At 31.9% G+C, this 22,906-nt stretch overlaps 4 protein-coding genes across 4 annotated transcripts; 3 read left to right on the forward strand and 1 right to left on the reverse strand.

Moving 5' to 3' along the window:
• Window positions 1–1,424: 1,424 nt before the first annotated feature.
• On the forward strand, window positions 1,425–6,613 carry CRLK1 (Protein kinase superfamily protein). Its single transcript, XM_089724328.1, has 8 exons — window positions 1,425–1,713; window positions 2,746–3,109; window positions 3,420–3,573; window positions 4,304–4,430; window positions 5,267–5,352; window positions 5,463–5,534; window positions 5,640–5,843; window positions 5,967–6,613. The coding sequence occupies exons 2-8, from the start codon at window positions 2,796–2,798 to the stop codon at window positions 6,300–6,302; spliced, it is 1,293 nt and encodes a 430-aa protein (XP_089580454.1). The 5' UTR covers window positions 1,425–1,713; window positions 2,746–2,795; the 3' UTR covers window positions 6,303–6,613.
• A 723-nt stretch (window positions 6,614–7,336) lies between these two features.
• RPL24 (Translation protein SH3-like family protein) lies at window positions 7,337–10,200 on the forward strand. Its single transcript, XM_089723580.1, has 4 exons — window positions 7,337–7,495; window positions 8,408–8,446; window positions 9,058–9,288; window positions 9,793–10,200. Exons 1-4 carry the CDS (start codon window positions 7,391–7,393, stop codon window positions 9,997–9,999), a joined length of 582 nt encoding a protein of 193 aa, XP_089579706.1. The 5' UTR covers window positions 7,337–7,390; the 3' UTR covers window positions 10,000–10,200.
• Window positions 10,201–11,000: 800 nt separating this feature from the next.
• Window positions 11,001–13,712, forward strand: LOC149495028 (NAD(P)-binding Rossmann-fold superfamily protein). The gene is made up of 6 exons (XM_089724101.1): window positions 11,001–11,250; window positions 12,126–12,293; window positions 12,401–12,618; window positions 12,710–12,869; window positions 13,104–13,314; window positions 13,390–13,712. The coding sequence occupies exons 1-6, from the start codon at window positions 11,109–11,111 to the stop codon at window positions 13,544–13,546; spliced, it is 1,056 nt and encodes a 351-aa protein (XP_089580227.1). The 5' UTR covers window positions 11,001–11,108; the 3' UTR covers window positions 13,547–13,712.
• A 2,914-nt stretch (window positions 13,713–16,626) lies between these two features.
• LOC149495029 (zinc finger protein-like protein) lies at window positions 16,627–19,413 on the reverse strand. The gene is made up of 2 exons (XM_089724100.1): window positions 18,088–19,413; window positions 16,627–17,478 (listed from the first exon to the last, which is right to left on the reverse strand). The coding sequence occupies exons 1-2, from the start codon at window positions 18,758–18,760 to the stop codon at window positions 16,847–16,849; spliced, it is 1,305 nt and encodes a 434-aa protein (XP_089580226.1). The 5' UTR covers window positions 18,761–19,413; the 3' UTR covers window positions 16,627–16,846.
• Between the last annotated feature and the right edge of the window lie 3,493 nt (window positions 19,414–22,906).

Raw genomic sequence — 22,906 nt, forward strand, 5'->3', positions numbered from 1 at the left:
AAGCAACCAATAGTCTCACCAACTCTTATGCATTCAGCAATAGAGATAGCAACCGTGCATATCAGCTTCTATTTTATTTTAAGACGAGCTTATCTTATCTATAAGCAAAATATGAGAATTCAAATATTACCAATATAATTTTTTTTTTAAATCTCATTTTAAAATAGGACAATTCAATATTACTGAGTAATATTTGAAGTTACATACTTCTCGAATTGGTTCTAATGTAAATAATAGTCAATAGAGTAAAATTATAAAAGTTTGGAATATTCTGATACATTAAGCTAGTTGCCTCGTTCCATAAGTTTTTTCTTAGGAAAATAATATATTGATCCTTGAATTATAGTAAAATTAATATATAAAGACTTATATTTTCAAAAACTAACTATAAGATCATTAACTTGTGGTTATATTAACACGTCGATGCTTTTGTCTAAAATATTGCTTTTAACTGGCAATTTACAAAGAAATTTGTCTCTAAAATATAATCAAACTAATAATAAAGTCCTTAACTTCATAATTATCATCAATACTTTGATCATTCTCTTATGATTTTCTTTAACACTTTGGTCCCTCTATTTTGGATGGAAGAACTAAAGTATTAATTCATAGACTTTATAGTCAATTTTTGAAAATATAGGTCCTTATATGTTAATCTGACTATATATAACTCAAACACCAATTTATCATTTTCTCTTTTTATTTCATTTTATAAATCCAACTTCTAATTTTACACAAGCGGTTTCTTACTACTTGAGTCACTTCTCATTGATGGCTAGACATTAATTTCAATTCTTCCGTTTCGTCTAAAATTTTTAAAATATAATCCGGTAGGCTATTTTTATTTAACTCTTATCAAATAATAAATAAGAAAATTTTTTACTAATATTGGTTGGAATAGAGTGGTTGAGACTCATTTTTGTTTAACAAAAAGTCTTGAATTCGAGTATTGAATATGAAAATTGTCATACTGAGAGAGTTATATCCTATATAGGTTATGCAGTACTTAAGTCGGATGTAATCGGGCCGAACGTGCTTCGAAAAAGAAAAAAAAGGGGGTTTCTGGTGAAACTTATTTCATGCCAGGAAAAATGCAAATAAAAATGAGAAAATTCCATGCCAGAAAATAATTTAACTACTCTTCATTGGTGTGGACATATAGCAGCACTTAAACTTTCTTTTTCCTTTTTTGTTTTGGAATTTTGGTGCTCCATAATAATTGCTAAACCCTAGATGCCTCAAGTGTCCTGTTCCCCAAGCCAAATCTGGTCCCACACCACAGCCAATCCCAACCCCTCAATACAACATAAATAAGTTGTCTGAGGATATATTCGTCAAATCATAATTCTCTCTCCTAATTCCTTACACCCGAGACGCGTTTTATTACTGCAGAACACAAACGGCGACTCACGGAATTTAAAAATTAAAAAATGTTAATTAAAAACAAAAACTAGAACTGTTTTTAGTTCTCGTTCATGTCCTATGGCCAAAGCTTTCGCCTTTTTAGTGTTTTCTTGAAGAAGCATATCCTATTGGTGCTCCGTTTGGATTCTTTTCTCTCATTCTCTTGAATTTTGAAACTTACCCAATATCATTTTTGTTTCCTCTCTTCTCTTCTTCTTGCTTTCTTTGAAAATATTCAGTTTCCTGTTCTTGTTATTGCTTAGAAATCACTTGTAAGTTGTAACTGTCTCGGCCCTTAACCGTTTACTGGTGAGTTTCAAACGGAAATGTTAGTCTTTGCGTTTTCTATATTTAATGAGTTAAAGGTTTTTTTTCTTTAAAGCATTTCTTTGCTCTTATCTTTTGCTTTTTAATTCTGTTCTCTCATCTTTTCTTGATCTGTGGATTCAATTTGTTAATCTTTTTCTTGATATTTGTTCTTTTAAAGATTGTTTGGTAACAGAAACAACTATGTAAAAGAAAATTTTTTATTTTCTTTTCTTGCTTTCTCTCTAGAAACGAACGGATCAATGGTTGACCATTTTTTAAGTTCCAAGTATAGATTTGTTAATGTATTCAAAGAAAATTTATCAGACGGTGAAAAGTTTACTAATGGTTTCTGATTTGAGTGAGTAGTTTTGGTTAATTAATGCTACTATACTGATAAAGTTGGTGGGTTTATTTATTAGCATTGATTCAGCTGGCGTTGATTATTACAATGAAAATCCCATTTAGAAAATCTAATTTGAGATAAATTGATGTTTAGAATTTAGTATTATTACTGGGTTTCTCGCTTCATCTTTCTTACTTGGTTGCCATTGCTAACTTAGTGAAATTTTCAATTCTTTTTTTCAACCTTGTTAGTGAAAAGTTTGATCTTTAAAGGAATGTTGGTGGGTTTTTTTTTCTTCTAATTTGCTGTCTTAGTGAAATAATTCCATGTTTAACAAGTTAATTAAGGACAATAATTGAATAGTTTTGGTGGATTTTTACGCAGTGTAGACATAATGAATCAGTTGCAGCTAGACTATTCTATTTGAACAGAGAGTTGTTGCTTTCTTTGTTTCTTTACCAATTCAACATTTGTGTCCAAATGACTCTCTTCCCCTCTTGGCTATGAATATTTTAAGCATTTTTCTTTTCTAAATTTGACCTTTCAGTTTTCCAATAAATGTATGTATGTGCATTTTCTTGCAATATTTAATTCTTGAAATTTGATAATTGAAAGGTCAATTGCAGAAAGTTTTGTTCTGTAGTACGCCTGCCGTAGTTTATGGTTTTTGACTTTTATTTCTGCTGTAGATCAATCAATGGACTGGAGGCTTCTGTAGCGAATAGCAAACAACAAGGAAATGAAAGGGGAATCATCTGGATTGATTATAGGGATCTCAATAGGGGTGGTGATAGGAGTGCTTTTGGCTATTTTATCACTCTTTTGTTTTAGGTATCACAGGAAGCGATCCCAAATAGGGAATAGCAGTTCAAGAAGGGCAGCTACCATCCCTATCCGAGCAAATGGTGCTGATTCATGTACTATATTGTCAGACTCAACTCTAGGTCCAGAATCACCAGTTAAATCTGGGCTCAATGGAATGTCCTTGTGGCTTGAAGGATTTAAGCGGAGTAATGTGGTGGCAGTGTCTGGAATACCTGAGTATTCTTATAAGTACGTTCTCCTTTAAATCATTGTGGATAATGTTTTACAAGTTGATTTTGAATGCGTTATATGATTTTTCTCTATTATCTGTGTTGCCATGGAAACCTTAATGAGTAAGCTATGCTATCTCTTTTGTTCATAACTGGTGGTATTATGCATTCATTTCTGGTTAATATGCTATTATGACCATAGTTTGGTTGAAATTGCAATAAATAGTGGACATTTTATGAAACCATCATTAAAATCACTATTAATAGTCTACAAGTTTCTTTTTCCTTTATTCGTGCTTATTATTTTGTTTCTGGTGCTGTTCGTGCAGGGATTTGCAAAAAGCAACCTATAATTTTACGACAATAATAGGGCAAGGAGCATTTGGTCCTGTTTATAAGGCTCAGATGTCAACTGGTGAGACTGTTGCTGTTAAAGCGCTTGCAACTGATTCGAAGCAAGGGGAGAAAGAATTTCACACCGAGGTATCGTTGTTTAACAGTTAATGTCTCATTAGCTTAGGCATTCTGAAAAATATTGGTTTATTGCCAAAACATGTTACTACTTGCCCAAAGCATGTGCTGTGAACATTAATTCATATGTTTATGTTAAGTCTTAAAATATGACTGAGAGATGTATAACATACAATAATGTTTATTTTTATGTATATATTAATGACAACTTGCACAGACATTTCTTGAGCCACACTAGATCTGGTTTCTGAATCAGTATCCTTAATTATGTGTTCAAGGTCTGACTTTGTGAATTTTCTGCCATGGTTTTCTCATTTTTTGACTATGTATAATTTTTTCCTTTGAAATGAGCAATAGATACAGGGAGAGAAAGAATTTGGTGAAAGTTTTGTTGTAAGCTAAAGAAAAAACAGAACACAAGAATATATTAAATAATATGAAATAGAACATAGCTGCACTGCTATGAACGTAAATTTTACATGAGTCTTGGACAACTGATAGGAGTTTAATGAATTCTGGATGGTAACTTTAGGGAATACAGATGCTGGATGGTAACTTATGGACATGTTTAGTAAATTACTCAATTCTATGGAAAATTTGTTCTTGTTTCTGCCTCTGTACAAAACTTAAGCAACATGAAATTATGAGTGCAATTCATGTGTTTCATACGTATGCAACTAATTAACTTACATCCATATTGCTTGTCACTTTCAAAATTTTAACTTCTTTGGACTATTTTCAGGTTATGCTATTGGGAAGGTTGCATCATAGGAACCTGGTGAATTTGGTAGGATATTGTGCGGAGAAGGGCCAACATATGCTTATATATGTCTACATGAGTAAAGGCAGTTTGGCTTCTCATTTGTATAGTAAGTCAGCATCAATACCGTGTATGATACATAAAATTGATTTATTTTTTTGGAATTGTTGGTTAGGAATCTAGTACACATGCCAAATTGTTTATGATCATTTGCCTCAAGGAATAGATTCTCTGCAAATGCATCACTCGTTAACCTTTGTCACTAACATGATTTGGTAATTATGATTACCCAGAGCAATCCTAAATTCTAACTATTGATTTATTTTTTTGGAATTGTTGGTTAGGAATCTAGTACACATGCCAAATTGTTTATGATCATTTGCCTCAAGGAATAGATTCTCTGCAAATGCATCACTCGTTAACCTTTGTCACTAACATGATTTGGTAATTATGATTACCCAGAGCAATCCTAAATTCTAACTATTGATTTATTTTTTTGGAATTGTTGGTTAGGAATCTAGTACACATGCCAAATTGTTTATGATCATTTGCCTCAAGGAATAGATTCTCTGCAAATGCATCACTCGTTAACCTTTGTCACTAACATGATTTGGTAATTATGATTACCCAGAGCAATCCTAAATTCTAACTATTGGGCAATGCCTAATCTTTGCCATACTGGCAAAGGGGATGGCCGGCAGGAACAAGGTTTATGCGTTTTGCATTTATGATCCTCTAGTTATCTCATTTTGTGGTGAAAAGTGAAAACAAATCCTTTGTGGGTTTAGGTAACTGGTGTTGTGAAACTAACATATGCTGTTTATTCTCGTACAACCTGTTTTTTCTTTTCTTTGAAAGGCCAAATAGGACCAGAGTCTAGGTTTGCAGTACTTGTATACAGCATATTCATATTCTGAAAATCATATGCCTTTCTTTCTCATGCAGATGAAAACTATGAACCATTGAGCTGGGATTTGAGGGTTCATATCGCTTTAGATGTAGCAAGGGGTTTGGAGTATCTTCACGATGGGGTAAACTTACATTTTTATTTAGACAATTGTATGTATGAGTCTTTGTGCATGTCTTGGCATTCATGTAACTTAGTTATAGCTCATTGGTTAATATATTTGTTTTTCTCCAGGCAGTTCCTCCTGTGATTCACCGTGATATTAAATCATCCAATATTTTGTTGGACCACTCCATGAGAGCCAGGGTATGTCTGTTGTTCAATGTTACATCTTTGCAGTCTCTGCTTAAAGATCTAGCAATATGCAGAATACCTTTTATATTTTCTTTCTTGATTTTTGATCCATCCTAGGTAGCTGATTTTGGGCTTTCAAGAGAAGAGATGGTAGACAAACATGCTGCTAATGTTAGGGGAACTTTTGGATATCTTGATCCTGAGTACATATCAACAAGGACCTTTACAAAGAAATCTGATGTCTATAGCTATGGAGTGTTGCTCTTTGAACTTATAGCTGGCAGAAATCCTCAACAGGGTCTCATGGAATATGTTGAGCTTGTAAGCATTCTCCCTTTTCATCTTCATTTGTTACTAATAGAAACTAAATGCAGTATTGCATCAATCATGTTAGTGGCATTTTTTTTTTGTTTTTTAATTTGAATATTTTGTGACAATAAATAGGCTGCAATGAATAGTGATGGGAAAGTTGGGTGGGAGGAAATCATGGATTCGCGTCTAGATGGGAAATTTGATGTTCAGGAGCTGAATGAAGTGGCAGCTCTAGCATATAAATGTATAAACCGTGTACCGAGAAAAAGACCTGCCATGAGAGACATTGTGCAAGTACTTGCAAGGATTCTTAAACTGAGACACAATAGAAGGCATCATAAACAGTCTCTTTCTGCTACAGCAGAAGAAGTTTCCATTGATATGGACCAATCAGAAATAAAGACTCCTGTCTCAGAATGCCACCGGAGGGAGGAGTCTTTGGACAGTGCTGGTACTTTTGAAGTTTAGATGTTTGTTTGCTTGTTTTTTTTTTTTTTTTTAATTTGTTAAAATCCTTGGTTTTTTGGTTCTGAGTTTTCATTTGCTTTTGTGATATACACATCCAGTCCAAAAGGACTAAGGAAGCAAGTAGATTCATCCTAGTTCCTCTAATTTCTGCCTGAGTGAGTTAGGCATGAAGGATTCAAAATTTCAGTTCTCTTGTAATTTTTGTAACATAATTAGGTTTTTTCTTTTTGTTTTATCTGCTTTGGTAAAATCAAATATCTCTGATTTTGTATATTGGTCTTTCAGAAATGGAAATGGAAGAATTTTTTTTCTCTTTTTTTTTATTTTTATTTTTATCTTTATTTTATTTGTTGCTGGTCATGACCGAGAAGGAAACATTTCATAGTCATTAGCAAATTATAGGAAATTCTTTTGGCTGGTTTGGTTCAAAGTGAATTGAATTGGCGTAAATCAAATAAATCGAATTTTATGCAGGGAAAATCAATTGATTGAATTGATTCGATTTGGTTCGGTTTAACTTTTTTTTTTTTTCTTCATTTTTTTGTTTTTAAGTTTTCTATTTTATATTATATTATATTATAGAAACCGATTGGAACCAAAAAAAGTTCTGATTTTTCTATACAAACTGAAATCAAGCCAGATAATATTAAAATTGAACCAAACTAGTTGGGTTTTTTTTCTTCTTTTCTTTTAATTGTGGTTAAATTTGTGTGATGATTTGAAATGATAATGGTAATAAACATTAAAATTTATATTCACAATCAGTGAAATTAATAAAGAGAAAAGTTAACATTTTTTATAATTTTCTTAAAAAATAAGGGAGGAAATTGTGAATATTCTTTTAATTAATATTATAAAATAATTAATGCATTGTTTAAATGGTGGGTTAACGTCCTTTCCAAAAAAAAAAAAAGGGGGAGTATGAAAGAAGAGCGGTGCCTAAGATAAATTTTTGGGCCCGCATGAGGGCGCTCGAGAGGCCCAAGCCAACTCAGCAACGGCGTCGTATATCTCACAATATCCTCTGTTGAGCACTTTCTTGTTATCCGTTTATTGTCGAAATTCAGAAGAAGAAGAAGCAGCAAAAAATGGCAGCCATGGCTGCGCTTCAGAGCTCAATGACCTCGCTTTCTATCTCCTCCAACTCTTTTTTTGGCCAACGCCTTTCTTTCCCCTCTGTATCCCCTGTACTTGTACGTTATCTTCTCCAAATTTCTCTGCTGTTCCTATTTGTTTTAAGATTCTCAGTTCTCTGTTTGTTCATTTATTTATTCACATTTACATCTGAATTCTCAAATTTGATATCTTTTCACTAACTTCGCTTAATTGTTTGCTGTATTAGAAAGGGTCTTGCTTGAACTCGAATTTCTGCTTCTTTATTGGGTTAATTTTATAGAATCATTTAAAGTATAGCATTTTCACCCAACTACATTGTCTTTCATGGACTTTTGATAGTGATTTCCTTGTGGGTTTGACCAAATTGAAGAAATTCCTTATGGATTTTCTTAATGATACTGAAATAAGTTGATTTGTTCTTCTTTTTTTAGTTAGTATGGTAGTTTGGGCCTCTTCTTCCTATTGTTGAATTTCTTTTCCTCTCAAGTGAAACATAGTTGTGCTAAAAATAATAAATTGAGGGGCTGTGATTTTAAGTCTTTTGAATCTTAATAATAAGTACTACTGAGCTCATAGAGTGTTAGCTTTTTCTGTTGATAATTTTTAAGAATATTGTTTCTGATGTTGGGCATACGGGCCTGGTATATTTTTCAGCGGAAGGGGCGGAGTTTGGGGATTTTTTGATTCTTAAGTGTGCTTTTTTGTAGTAAACCATGCAAGCAGTTCCGCTATAAACTGGATGCATGTATCCGTTTTTATCATCTTATAGCTGTTCAATTGACAAACATCTCTACTTCACTGCTTCACTAGATTAGTTATTAATTATAGTATATCTTGATGTAATTTTGATGGTTGAACCTAGCCGTTGATTTTCTCATTAACATTAATTATAGTTTATATCTCACCTATTGCAGTTCAACTTAATTAGATATTAATTGTTAACTGCTGTAGCCATTTGATAACAATCTTTCTGCTTGTTTCACAAACAGGTCAAGTCGCCAGAGAATCCAGGTCTTATTGTTGCAAGGGTTGGTATCTCAGATTCTTCTCATACTAATTCTATCTTCTTTTGTTTTCTTTTTATTTTTCTTTTTGGTTTATTTGAGTACTTTTTGAGGTGTGCATTCTGAGAAGAAAAAGTACAAAAAATTGCTAAGCAATAAGAGGAAGGAGGAGAGTATAAAGGACTCATACATGACTGATAGTGTTCAATTCATGTTTCTAGAAATTATATTATATAAAGACTTCAAGAATCTCCCATGCGTAAGGGTCCATTTTATTATTTTCACCTGTGTACACATTAGCTAATGTGTTCCGGGAGTTAGCACAGAGGGATACACTTCTGCCTGAAAATTTGTTGAGGAAGACGATTGCCTGCCCCAGTGCATTGTTCTACATCTGAATAATTTGTCTGTGGTAGTAAAAGTCGGTTAGTGGCTCTTACAAATGAGCTTGCTGTTGACGACATGAAGGCTTATGAATGACAGCTTACTCGAGCACTCTAGTATTTTTTTTTTTCTTCTTTTTTAATTTCATATACCATTTTGCTCAGTGGGATATGATTAGTGCAATTTAACATCTTTTGAGGTTTGATGAATCAGGTTTTTATATACCGATATTCTATTTTTCCCCCTTACAGATTAAGCGATGGGAGCGGAAAGAATGTAAGCCAAACAGTCTTCCAATTTTACACAAAATGCATGTTAAAGTAGGGGACACGGTTAAAGTGATATCTGGAGATGATAAAGGGAAAGTTGGAGAAGTTACAAAAATCTTCAGGCACAATAGCACTGTGGTAATCAATGAAATAAATTTGAAGACAAAGCATGTGAAGAGCAAAGAAGAAGGAGAACCTGGCCAGATTATTAAGGTTATTTTCACCCTGTTTCTTGTCAAATTACAAGAGTTCATTTTAATTATAGAATGTTCTTATACTTTATTGTTATCCATTTCTTAAGGGCCGTGCTACTATACATCTAATTCAAAATTTTGTATTTCAACTGCTTTTCGGTTTGTTTGCTGCTTCGAATTGTATATCATCACTGAAATTTGGATGTTTCTTCTGTATTGGTTTAACTTATCAGTTTGTGTATTTGATGCAGGAGCATATCTATTACTTCTTATTTAATTTATTATTAAGTTTCTTTAATGTTTTCTTTGTGTAATTGTGCGTTTCATTTCTTATTTAATCTTCACTTTTTACAAGTGCTACTTAAAATAAGATTTATGTTATGTTGTCCCATTCAACCCTAGTTGTTGAGATACTATTGCTTCAATCTTTACCTACTTCAGCATATTTTACACTTCCTATACAGATTTGATTTCTAATAACCTGTCTTATGGAGTGAGTGGATTTTTGAATTTGGTATTACAGATCGAAGCGCCTATTCACAGTTCGAACGTAATGCTCTACTCTAAAGAACAGGATGTAGTAAGCCGGGTAGGTCATAAAATCCTCGACAATGGGAAACGAGTTCGTTACCTCATAAAAACTGGTGAAATCATCGATACTTCAGAGAACTGGAAGAAACTGAAGGAAGACAAGAACAAGAAAACTGAAGTAGCTGCTGCTGCTTCATAAGAATACAATGCAAGAGTTTTTAATTGATCATATCGGTTCTATAACTCTAGGATGAGTTATGTATGCTTTTCATTTTTGGTCAAAGTATTTGTCGTGACGCCTTCTGCAGTCCACATTAGTCTATCACCAAAGTTAAATCAGACTATTGGTTGTACTGCAAGTTGTTCTGTACTGTATCTAATGCAACTTGTTGATTGAAAATCTGCTTAGCTTTTTATCTTCATTACTCAAACCGAATATTCAATTTCTGATCTTTCTTTATATCAACTTGGACAGCTAATGATCATTTAAAATGATGACCAGATTCATAAATTTAACTGTCGATAGTGCAAAAAACTTCACTTTTCCAGGAAGCACGCTTTGCTGAGAGAGTAAAAATTTTTATGCCCTAAAATTGTCATTCTATATTTTACCTGAGACTTATCAAAGGTGGTAAAATATTGATTTGACTTATGATTAATAAAAATTGTAAAATAAAAAATCCCTTTTTTTCAACCATTTAAAATAAAAATTACAGGTGCCTTGTGAGCAATATCCGCTTAAATCCAATAGATAAAGCTCCAAATCTTTCCTTTTTAGCTCCATATCTTCCTTATATCTTTTTGGTTCTGATTCTATCTAGTAATTTTAGATTGCATGAGCCTCGGTGCAAATGGCAACTACATATAATAAACCTTTCTTTATTATAAAAATCTCAAGCAAATTGCTCAAGTTGCTCTTAATAATATATTCTCAGTACAACTGTCTATTATTTCCAATTTGTGATCGACATTTTCTTGAAAAAGGAAAGAGACTGCTGGATTTCACGTTTCTAATTAACAATAGTGCCCGGAAAGAAATTATTTAAAGATGCAAATTTAAAAAAAAAAAAAAAATCTCTCCAGACCATAATGGAAAAGTAAAGATTAGACGGCACCTAATTTTCAAAGCTAATTCACAACTTGACAAATCCCATCATCATGTATCATCTGTATCATACATAAAAAGGTACCATACGTTTAATTTTACTATAATACAACACATGACGTGTATATATATATAGCAATCACATGCAGATCAGATAGAGATACACAGAAACAGAGGAGGGAAACAGAGCAAATTAAAGAAAAATGGAGAATAGAAAGAAGATGAATGGAGGTGGTAATGGTGTTACATACTGCGTAACTGGTGCAAATGGATATATAGGTTCATTCTTGGTGAAGATTCTTCTTGAAAGAGGCTATAGAGTTCATGCTACTGTTCGTCATCCTGGTTTGTCTTCTTTCTTTTTCTTTCATCTCTCTGTCTCTCTCCCTCTCTGTATATAAATATTCAATTTGTGGCATTTGAACTACAATATCAGTATCAGATTCTTGTTAAATCAAGAAAAAAATGTCACCAATCATGGGTTTGGAAGAATTTATTAAACCTAATTAATCGTAATTATCATTAATTTATTTATTACAGGCATGTCTAATATAGTTTAATATTTTTTTCATTTATTATAATAAAATATGAAGAAATTGAACATTTTGTTTCATTGAGTTTTTATTTTAAAATGTTGGACTGAATCTTTTTCCACTATTGTCAACGGAATGAGAATGACTCCACCCCTTCCTAACACATCTTAGATTATTAACATTTTGGTTTATTAGAATTTATTAAAAAAAAAAGAAAGAAAGAAAAAAGAAACCTGTTTGTCTTTTTCAATTTATTATTTAATATTATGGTTTGTTTAATAAATATTAGTTAAGTATATACTATAAATTTGTTGGAAAATGTAAATTTTGATACAAACATATATTTATACATTTATAAAATTTCCTATTAATAAGAAATAATATATTATAATGTTAGTTTGAATTACTGTAAATGAGCTAAGTTATTCACTTATTAAGAACTGTTTTTTAAACTATAAATTATGAATAACCCAAGCTCGAATTCAATATTTTCAACTTGAATCAAGCTTGAATTTGATTTTAATTGGAGTCGAGCAAAATTTTATGGTTCGTTAATTGCAATTTAATCAATTACACTAGAGTCGAATCAAGCCCATGAACCGGACTCAAAATCTTTCTTTTTTGTTCTATGATTTGATAATTTGATCCCAAACAAAAGAATTAAATAGCATTTGAATTAATTTTCAGCAAAGTCGTTGCATCTATTATCGCTGTGGAACGGAGGCGACCGGTTGAGATTGTTCAAAGCAGATTTGGCAGAAGAAGGTAGCTTTGATGAGGCAATCAAGGGCTGTGATGGTGTATTTCATGTTGCAGCTTCAATGGAATTCAGCACACTCGAAAATTGCAACGTTGGTAATGCCAACAAACCAGAAAAGCTTGCAAAGACATCATTCTTGTTTTCTTATTTTCTGTTAACAAGAAAAGGTTGTTTTCTTATTCTTTTTTTCTTATTCTTGAAGAGAACTATGTCCAGTCAAAAGTAATTGATCCTGCAGTCAAAGGAACATTAAATCTTCTCAAATCTTGCTCAAAATCAAAATCTGTTAAAAGGGTTGTTTTCACATCCTCCATTAGTACTCAAACTGGTAAAGACAGCACTGGAAAATGGAGACATGTAGTTGATGAAACTTGCCAGACTCCAATTCGTCATGTCTGGAACACAAAAGCAAGTGGATGGGTAAAAATTTCTAATTCTTTGTTTAATAACATTGTCAATAAAATTTAATTTAACAGAATGATATTGAGAATTATCTTCATGTGTTTCATAGGTTTATGTCCTTTCCAAGCTTGTCACGGAAGAAGTAGCATTCAAATATGCAAAGCAGAATGGTATAGATCTTGTTTCAGTAATTACAACTACAGTTGGTGGTGCATTCCTGACTTCAAGTATTCCAGCAAGTATTCAAGTCCTCTTATCTCCAATAACAGGTTACTAGAAAATTTCAACTTCTGTCCTCGCAATTCTACATGTCACAACTAACTTCTCTTTTGCTCGCTCTTCACCTTCTTCACCAGAGTTTAAAACATTGAAAGAAGTTATAAACCAAAGACTTTACTAATTCTATGAAACTTATGTACGTTGTAACTGATAAATTTTGCATGTAGAAAATGCACATACAAAAATACAGTACGCAGTAACTGATAAATCTGCTACTTCTACAGGTGACCCAAAGTTTTTCTCAATATTATCAGCAGTGAATGCTAGAATGGGTTCAATTGCTTTAGTCCACATTGAAGATATTTGTAATGCACATATATTTCTGATGGAGCAAACAAAAGCAGAAGGTAGATACATATGTTGTTCTCAAAGTTGTCCAATGACTGAATTAGTCAATCATCTTGCAGAAGAGTATCCTTGCTTAAACATCCAGAGGTAAGTTTTCTTCACAGTATTCAAAGATAAATTAATAATTGCTACTTAAACACTAATTTTTCTTTATACCTTCAGGTTTGCAAGGGGAAAAGAAGATTCAATACCTTCTGAAATTTCTTCAAAGAAATTAAGAGACTTGGGGTTCCATTACAAGCATGGCATTAAAGATATTATTCGTGAAACTATCGCCTGTGGCGTGGATTTCGGCTTTCTACCACGTTTCAGAAAGTGAAGGTTGTTGATGCTGTTGGGAACCCTTTAACCATCTCCAGTAGACTAACTTCTGCTATGGCTAAAACCATGTCAGGATAGTTTTATAAGCTTGAGGTCAGCTATGTAAATGATGAAACATTGTTAGATATAACAAATCTAATGCTAATACGCTACGCTCTTGCACATGTTTAAGAGGAAAGGAGAATAGAATAGTGCTACCTGTTCTACATGCAAGCAGAGTAGTAAGATAGAAATAAATGAAAGGGCATATTTAGAATGAACAAAACTGTAGAGCATTCTTTTCCATGCCTTAATTTTTTCAAAATCCTAGACTTTGAGTTCTTGAATTCATTACTGTTTTAAATGGCGAGACATGAATTCTGTTGATAAAAGAATGCGGAAACTAGTGCGGCCACAGGTCTAAATGAGTCTGAAACTAGACCTGAAAAAGTTCAGACCAGTACCAAGCCCCATATAAGCTTGGACCGAAACCTGCCTAGAAACACCAATCCTCAATTGGAACATGACTAGCCCCAAGGGTGGACTAGGTTCCGATCTCTCTCCCAAGTTTTCTGGACCAAAACGGGCTTAGAAAATAAGAAGTCAAATACCCATGTCAACACGCAGGCCTTATAGTCGTCAAAAAGGAATAAATACAGAACCGCCTCGCCTAGTCTCAGTTGACCAAATTCATTGCTGTTATAAATGCTATCAAGCACCAATTCATGAATTGTGACCGGCAATTGCATCTGCCTTAACTCTGCAATTTGAATCAACGCACTTTCGAATAATCATTCATTGTAAACATAGCTAGACATGATCATGAATTGAATAGAAATAAGACAAAAGTTACCAGTCACCATATACCAAATGCAGAACCATATATGGGGTCTAACTACCTTCAGAAAGATAAATAATTGCCCAAAAATAGAATACAACATTGATTGTGAAGTGGGATCATAGAATTATGTACATTGACCAGTTAATTGCAGTTGACCAATAATTAGATTAAGTAGATGTAGCAAGGATTCTTTCAAAAATTAGAGGAAATCATAAAATAAGCCGAAGGTATAAAGTTATGCAGCTTTGTCGTAGGTCTAGAATTCAGTAGAACAATGATCGAGTATTTGTCTCATAATACCGGAGAATAGGTTTAAAAAGTAATACCCATCTTTATAATTAAAGAAAAAAAAGGAAAAAGAAAAAAAAAGTTAAGCAGCTTTAATGTAAAAGCTACTTTCTCAACTAATTGCAGATTGCTATTTCATTATCTTGCTGTTTGGACATGACCTGTAATATTTTATGGTACTCCATAACAGGACCACAATTGAGCAATATCCCTAGCCTGTATTAAGTGTTTTAAAGTCACTCACTGGATAACAATGGTATTGGAGAGCTCATAAGACAGCAATCTAATTTTTTGGCCTAGTTTATCTTATTCTTGTTCAAAAAGGACATTTGTTTCGTATCAACAAAGACTACACATGCTAGTAACATGGCCACCTTATACCTAGAAGCAGAAGATGAGAGCAGGATAGAATGGGGAAGGGGAGGGGGATGATTTTGTAAGATGGAGCAAAACGACAATGTTTCTATTCCCTGTTCCACTCTCATTTTTTCATATTTTCTGTTGTTTATACTATAACTATATTGTTAATGTTAATTGTCTTCCCAGAGAACATTAACGTAAAGGCATGTTTACATATAATGTTTCCAAGAAAAATGACATGGCAAACTAGGTGTTGGTCTCGTTTGGTGGATCCCACCAGCCAAATGAGGAGTCTGAATCATGGGGCCCATACCAACTGCACTAAATATCTTCATTTGTGTTCATATGCTCTAAAAACTTACATCGTACAACTATTTAATATAGAAAATATTTATCTAGACCGAATCTATAATCTCACTTATGGACCAAATAAATGAAATTAAAAATTTTTCAAAAAGTGTTTTAATTTTTTTTTTTCAAATGTATAATAAAAAATATTATCTTTTCAATAAGAATCTTTAATTTTATTATTTAGTGTATAAAATAAAGCCATGCTATCAATTTAGATAAGTTTTTACCATTTAACACTAGAATTTGAAATTTTCCTGGAATAGTAAAAAATCCAGGGAAATTGAGCAAGTGTTTGTCTATATTTATGAGGTGCATGTGCCAGCATTAAAGGCCTCACAGATTTTGCAGCAAGTCCCTGCTAAAGATAGTGAATAATAAATTTACCATTTTGAAATTCAAAAGAGAGAGAGAGGAAGAGAAAGAAAGAGAAAGAAAGAGAGAAGAGGACCTAACCTTATCTTTAAAAATTAGCTGCTCCTTCACCAATAAGATCTGCAAGAAGCTACTGTGAAGAAAAACAAGAACCAGAACAAAGATTTTAAGCATGAATAAATTCAAGTAGGGATGTGAAAAGAAAAGACAAAATTAATCTGTCTTACAGTGAGCATATAACATCTAACTCTTCTAAATTTTTGTCCTCTGTTTTAAATTAATCCTTGTTTGAAGCGTACCCTCCAACAAGGACCACATGTGCACTTTGCAACTTAAATAAAATAGATATAAAAGTTTGTGGACATAAATATTTATAATTCTTGTAACTTGTAAGTATGCATAGCAAGTCATAAACAAATGGTTCTTGCTGATATAGAACAATTTGAATTCTTAAAATTAAGATGAACAAAGATGGGTCCATAATACCTGTATGTTTTTAACAATAAATGGAATCTATGCAAGAAGCAAATTTTTTTATTCTGTTACTTTGTCTTCGCGTGTGTAGAGTCCTTGATGCTTTTTAAAGTTCTGCACCATGTTCATTTCAAATTGAATTGACAGCTCATTACTCAGCTTGGATTGCTATGCACTGTGTCTTGAAGCCCTAGCTTTTGTAAAAAGTCGTGTTATAGTTAAAACAGAAATTGCATTGTGAACTTAAATTGTTAATCAATTATTAGACATGCTCTCAATTTGTTTTGACCTGTATGATGGGCCACTTGTTCTACTTAAATCTGTCATTAAATCATAAAATTGTCTCTATGTGCATAGGTACAAGCTGAGAAGAACTCTTTATGACTTCAAAAATGGAAAAGAAAACATTAGCATTGTTAAAAAAAGTGTTTCCATCAGAAACGGGCTTTAGAGAAGAACTTACAGAAGCAAAGGAAAAAATTCTGATATACTAACATGTGACAGGAAGATTATAAGAAAAAGAAGAATCAAAATTCTTCCAAATAGGAGATTGAGAAGAATCCTCTTATCAAAATATTTAGAAAAAGAGATTTGACAATTGACATTAATTTTTTTTTTTTTTTAAACTTTCCTTCAGGGTTTGCAGATTACCACAAAGCAAGGAAGGAGAGCCCTAGGATTTAGAAGATAAAGCTCCTCAATATTTGAGTAGAGACCAACTTTCCCTGCTAATGAATCAAACCCAGTTTGGCCAGATATTTCTTGTATATTCTCCAAGGGCCTATGAACTCTTCCTGCTATTACTCTGCATAATATCAAAGCTTTCCTAATAGATTGATCTTCTTCAAATATTTCAATAGATTCAAAAGCTCTGCCACTAGTGGAAGTTGTGAATACACCAATACCACCTTTAAGTTCCTTTTTAGCGGAAAATCCATTTCGAATAATTCGACAAACAGAGCATTTCTCTGATACACATAAACTTGAGGACCCATTTACACCAAGAGAGCAAGCTATAGTGGTGCCATAGAACCGTAAAAGTTCATTTCCATCAGCAATACACCGAGGATGTTTCTTGGGGAGTTTGCTGGCCTTAATTTTCACCATTTCTCTGTATTCTTCAAACCGAGCTAGAGTTTTTTGCATATTATGAACTTTCAGTACTCTCTCAATCCTACCACAATGATTTTCACTCTTTAACCAGCTTGTCCGGCATATTATTTCAACAATCTTTCTTGATGAGTCACCTTCCACAAGTTCAGTAACTGTCAAAGGAGAAATCAACCAAGTTGTTAACGGATAAAGCTGCTGTAAAAATCTCAGAAACGCAGCAAATCACTTGAACAAATTGACAGTAAGAGATTTAACACCAAATTATAAGATCAGAACAACAAAACAATCCCACAATCAAATCAAGAAAAATAGATAAGAATGATTAATGATCTCAAGTGTTCTTCTCTTAATCAGTAAAACCTTTGCACTCAAACAGAAATGGCTAGTGATCACTACCCTGTTAAATAGAAAAATAAATAAGCAAACTTTAATAAACAAAGTCTCTGTTTTCTAATTAAAAGCAAACTGATGCAGCATGAAACTCAGTTCATAGGCATAAAGTCAGAAAAATATCTAATTTTTTAAAAAATAAAATAAAATAAAAAGCTTCACCTGTATCTAAAGACTACTGAGTGATCCCTTTTCCAAAAGTGAAAAGGGTAAAAGGCTGACTCAAATCTTTGGTCAGAAGAATGTATGTGGGTTGATACAGTGAGGCTAAGAGAACAAAAGGAGATTTCTTTGGACAAAAATATAAACAATCCCAAAAGATAAAATCGTTATAATTTGTATAATGACTAAAATTGAAGAAAACCCCGTACCAGCATGTTTAGATAAATGGTGGCTTTCTGCAGCGTCAAATTTGGTAAACTGATCTCCACATTTATGGCAAGTGATTGTAGAAGACCCATTAGAATCTGTTTCAAGAGAAACCCTAGTGCTTGAATGCCCGCCGCCGCCTCCAGCACCAAAAATAACAGACCCTCCAAATCCTGAACCTTCCCTTTCTGATAAAAGATGTGGGGATTTTCTTGGAGGAGTAGATGTTGAGTTTCTAAACGAAGGATTGAAATAGTGCATGGTTGGGTGCCCTCCAGGCCCAGGAGTACCCGGCCTTAAAGTACCCACAAAAGTTGAACCACCACTACCATTGCTACTATTATTAGCACCATTACCAATCCCTTCTTGGAACCCACCAAAACCAGTGATTTTAAGCTCACATCTTGAGTTACTCAAAATAACTTCATGGGTTATTGGGTTAAGAAACTCACTACTCCCTATAGATCTTGGGCTACAACTTGGTGGTTTCTCTGTATGTCGTTTGCTTCCATGGATTACATCCTTTAGATTTGCTATAGACCTCGAACAACCTGACCTGCCTGCTTTTCTTGTCAAGATTGTGCTTAATTGCTTTCTTGATTTTGGGTCATGAACATCTGATTGCTCTGATTTGCAGTGTAGGGACTTCTTCAGAGAGAACCAAACTGTTGGCATACTTCACCTCACTGTATCCTCCTTGTTTTTCTTAATTTTAAAAATCAAAACTTTTCAATATAAACAGTAAATACTCTTCTTCACCACTTTCCATTTCCCAACAAAGCAAATCTCTTCGCATTTTCCTTTTCTTTGCTTGTCCACCATAAAAAATGAAAAGGAGAACCTTAATATACCAGTAGCTTCCACGTATACTAATATCTAGCTTTGATAGAAAGCTTTCTTTCTCTGCAATTTCTATTCTACTTTGAGAAACCAACAAGTCAATCTGATGATAATGATAACAGTAACAAAATTAAAAAAGAATCGAACTTTTTATGAAACACCCACAAAAAGTCAGAAATTTCTAAGCACAAATGTATTGTCTGCAATCCACAATAAAACACAAGTAACCTTCTTCATAAGCAAAATTTGAAGCTTTTACTGAAATGGGTTTTCATGGAAGAAGGACAAAAAAAAAGAGAGGGAGAGGTAGACTCAAAACAAAACCAAACACCAAGAAAGTGCCATCATAAAAGAAAAAGACAAACCATGGAGAATCTTTATTAGTCCATGGGTAACATGAAAAAAACCATGGTCAATACAGAAGATGACACTATTAAATGGCTGATAGGCAGTAAGGATTTCTGAGAAAAATAAATCATAAAACTTAAAAAGAATGCTGAAAATGGACTCTTTGCGTGTCATAGAAATCTAGGCTTTGATTTTTACTTATTTTAGATTTTGTAAATAAAAAAAAAAGATTAAAAATCTGTTCTACCTTCTGTAGATTTTGTAATAAATACGGAAATTATATAGCTTTGTGGAAATTACAAAAAAAAGGTAAAGCTATATATTTTTTTATTACTAAAAGAAATGGATAGAACTATGATCTTGACTAGCAGAAATGATTAAGATTCATTGATATAAATGAAACTTTAATAATTATTAGTATAAACTAAATTTTAAAGTTGATTTTGACTTTTGTTTTTGTTTTTTATTCTTTTGGGTCCTTGAGATTGGACACATCAAATAAACGCCAAGTACGAAGGTATAAATTTCAATACAGTAAAAGCTCAAATTGACACCAGAAAATATTTGCAAATTATTTGATGTTCACCGTGATAAAATTTCATTCAATTCAATTTCGATTTCTAAACAAATCAAGCATAAACATAAAATAATTCGACTTGATAAGGCTTGCAAACTGCCTTATTTATGAGACAGATGAAATAAATTTACGAGGACAATCATTTATTGAATTTGAAAACTAACTCGTTTATTAAACTTGCAAACCAGCTTTTGAACTGACTCGATTGTATGCGAGCTCATTTAATAGGCTCGCCAATTGATTTGTGTATTAGGCTCACAAGCCTGTTCATTTAATGAGCCCGACTGAGAGAACAAGTTCATTCATTAGGCTCATGAGCTTATTAATTGGTTTAATGGAACTATAACTCTTTTTTTTTTTTTTTTTGATATGTATTACTATAGACACAATTTTATGTTTTTTCAAATAGAAAATTATTTTAGTTGTATTACTAAAATCAAATAAATAGAAAATCGAAATTTCAAATGCACCTAGCATCAAAAGGTTAGGATTTCAATTCTTTTTATATGCACCAACAACAGACAAATGCACAAAATTACAAAACCATTGCCTGTAATTTGAAGCAGGAGGGAAAATGTTGCTCGTCTTGGTGCTACTCTTCCCTGAGTCAATTTAACAAAATGTACAAAATTAATTGCTAATTATAAGTACAAGAAGTTATATAACACAGTAATCATGTAGTAAACTATTTAGCAATCTCATTATTGTACTTATTGTGACTATAATTAATATATAAAAAGAATTGGATGTACAGCAATTAGAAGTGACAAGGATATATCACCTCTCTATTTGGTAGCATTTCAAATGTCTTCAAGTGTTTAATGTTTTTTTTTTCTTTTTAATTTTTATTAATTTGTATATCATGGGAAGAGACTTGAATTTAGATTTATTTCTAAATTATATCAACAAAATTGTCATACAATTGCATTAACTGATATGTGATTGGACGCTTATAACATCCTGTATCTTGTGACAACGATTCTTCTAGTATTATGTTCTTTATCATAACAATGTTGTCCATAGATCAAATTATTTCGTGATTTGCTTTTTATCTCTCTTTTGGAAAAAAAAAATTTATTCCAGGAACTATCTATATAGAGAGAGAGAGAGAATTTTGTCTTGTTGCTGTAAATCACGTTAAAAGGCATCTGCCCACGAATTTTAGATTGAATAATAATAAAACCATATTTATTAAGCATTTGGGTAATAAAAGCCACGAAAGCATCCCCCAAACATGAATTCCATATTTAAAGGGTCGGCTTTATAAATGCAATGCAACCACAATTATGTTTCTTCACTTCTCTTAATTCTAAGGTTTGAATTATTTTTTGCCGGATATATAAAATTCAGGCTTTTAACTTTATAACTTTAATCATATAATTACTTTCAACTTTTAAATTTTAGTAATATTATATACAATTTTTACACTAATTTTAGTAATATTTTACACTAATTTTAGTAATATTTTGATGTGTAGTTAATATAATTTTTGTAATAATAATAATTTTTTAACTATCTAATACATATTTAATTGAGATGAAGTGTCTAATTAAATAAGTTTACAAATTATAGTGTTTAACAAATGTAATTTTATGAGTTGAAGTATTTGATAAGTCAAAATAAAGATTAAAGGTGTCATGAAATGAAAAATAATAAAGTTTAAGAGTGAATATTATATTTGACCTTCAATTTTTACCCATTACATATAAATTTATCATCTTAAACATGAAATTTCTCTTGATTAATAATAATAATTTGAAAATTTTTGAATATCAGCTTAATTTCATTTCAGTGTTTATATCTATCTTTTTCATAACTGTCTTTACGAAATCGAAATTTTTGATCTTACTGAGGTGGTTTCATAAATTCAAACGTGGAGGTGGAATTGCAAAATTGCAAAAATCCATGCACCTCTCGTACCTTCCCTCCTCATTAAATGTTGCAGCCTCCAACCACCTCTCAAAAATAAATAAATAAATAAATAATGCTTTTTTGAAGAAATAAATAAAGTTTATTTTTTGAAATTAAAAAGAAAAGGTGTCATTTTTGAATTTAAAAAACTGCTCCCACAATGATATAATTAGCAGAAATAAACAAATAAACGAAAAGTAAAACATTGACGGTCTCTTGTTCTGATGTTTTGTTTTAACGTTCTTGGACGAAATTAGTTCTTTCAATAATTATTAATTATTTTAGAGTGTCAAAATAAATTATGATACAATAACACGATTTATTTAATATAAAAATTAAATAGTTTAGAGTTGAGTCTAAACAGGTTTATAACTAAATATGTTTTTATCATAAATGTGTGATTCGTATATGATACGAATTTAAATAGATTATGTAATAGATTGACTAGTCTAACGCAATAGCAAACTTAACCTAAATAGTTAGGGGGCCAAAAAATAATTTACTAGTTATAGGGAGAAAACTAAAATATTTTTTCAAAAAACTTCTCTCTAAAAATTTTAAAATTTTTAATTTGAGATCTCCCTAAAATCCTCTCCGCTTGTCCCTATTTAACCCATTTTTTAAAGATAAAAATATAATTTCATATAATATATATATATATATTAATTAAGCGAGTTTTGTAGTTATACGTGTTATTTTTATCGTGTTTCTCACTTGTATACAGTCCATTTTATTAAATTTGGTTTAATTTTTGACGCTTATGATACATTTAATTAAATGAGTTACATGTGTCATGTTTGTGTTACTCGTTTAATTTTCGTGCTCAAATATTTGACATGATAATTAAATAGGTTATGTTTATGTTGATTCCAATCGTGTCGTGTGTTAAACGAGTCCATATCGAACCTGAGATGTCAACGCATGTTGATGTTCTAGTGGTTAACTGTTAGCTTTTAGCTGATAATTATTTATATAACAGTTTAAATTAGAATTATTAAATAGAAATAATTGTTTAACTTAAAATGACAAAAAATAAAATTATTTATTTAATTAATTGAATTGAGAGAAAAAAACAATAAATATGGTTGTTAAAAAAATTTTAATTAATCTAGAGTGTTTAATATTTTATAAAAAAATTCATTTAA

This window comes from Jatropha curcas, chromosome 7 (genome assembly GCF_041381405.1).
Source record: "Jatropha curcas cultivar XTBG-Jc1 chromosome 7, XTBG_Jcur_1.0, whole genome shotgun sequence".
NCBI classification, from domain to species: Eukaryota; Viridiplantae; Streptophyta; class Magnoliopsida; order Malpighiales; family Euphorbiaceae; genus Jatropha; species Jatropha curcas.

What these genes read in the sequence shown, in the direction of transcription:
- CRLK1 (XM_089724328.1), top strand. Translation starts at nt 2,796, where the DNA reads ATGAAAGGGGAATCATCTGGATTGATTATAGGGATCTCAATAGGGGTG. An exon ending in ATACCTGAGTATTCTTATAA is followed by an intron (nt 3,110 to 3,419) that starts GTACGTTCTCCT and finishes CTGTTCGTGCAG; the next exon opens with GGATTTGCAAAAAGCAACCT. An exon ending in ACCACTCCATGAGAGCCAGG is followed by an intron (nt 5,535 to 5,639) that starts GTATGTCTGTTG and finishes GATCCATCCTAG; the next exon opens with GTAGCTGATTTTGGGCTTTC.
- RPL24 (XM_089723580.1), top strand. Translation starts at nt 7,391, where the DNA reads ATGGCAGCCATGGCTGCGCTTCAGAGCTCAATGACCTCGCTTTCTATC. An exon ending in CCTCTGTATCCCCTGTACTT is followed by an intron (nt 7,496 to 8,407) that starts GTACGTTATCTT and finishes TTTCACAAACAG; the next exon opens with GTCAAGTCGCCAGAGAATCC. An exon ending in CAGGTCTTATTGTTGCAAGG is followed by an intron (nt 8,447 to 9,057) that starts GTTGGTATCTCA and finishes TCCCCCTTACAG; the next exon opens with ATTAAGCGATGGGAGCGGAA.
- LOC149495028 (XM_089724101.1), top strand. Translation starts at nt 11,109, where the DNA reads ATGGAGAATAGAAAGAAGATGAATGGAGGTGGTAATGGTGTTACATAC. An exon ending in TGCTACTGTTCGTCATCCTG is followed by an intron (nt 11,251 to 12,125) that starts GTTTGTCTTCTT and finishes ATTAATTTTCAG; the next exon opens with CAAAGTCGTTGCATCTATTA. An exon ending in CCTTGCTTAAACATCCAGAG is followed by an intron (nt 13,315 to 13,389) that starts GTAAGTTTTCTT and finishes TTATACCTTCAG; the next exon opens with GTTTGCAAGGGGAAAAGAAG.
- LOC149495029 (XM_089724100.1), bottom strand. Translation starts at nt 18,760, where the DNA reads ATGCCAACAGTTTGGTTCTCTCTGAAGAAGTCCCTACACTGCAAATCA. An exon ending in CCATTTATCTAAACATGCTG is followed by an intron (nt 17,479 to 18,087) that starts GTACGGGGTTTT and finishes CTCCTTTGACAG; the next exon opens with TTACTGAACTTGTGGAAGGT.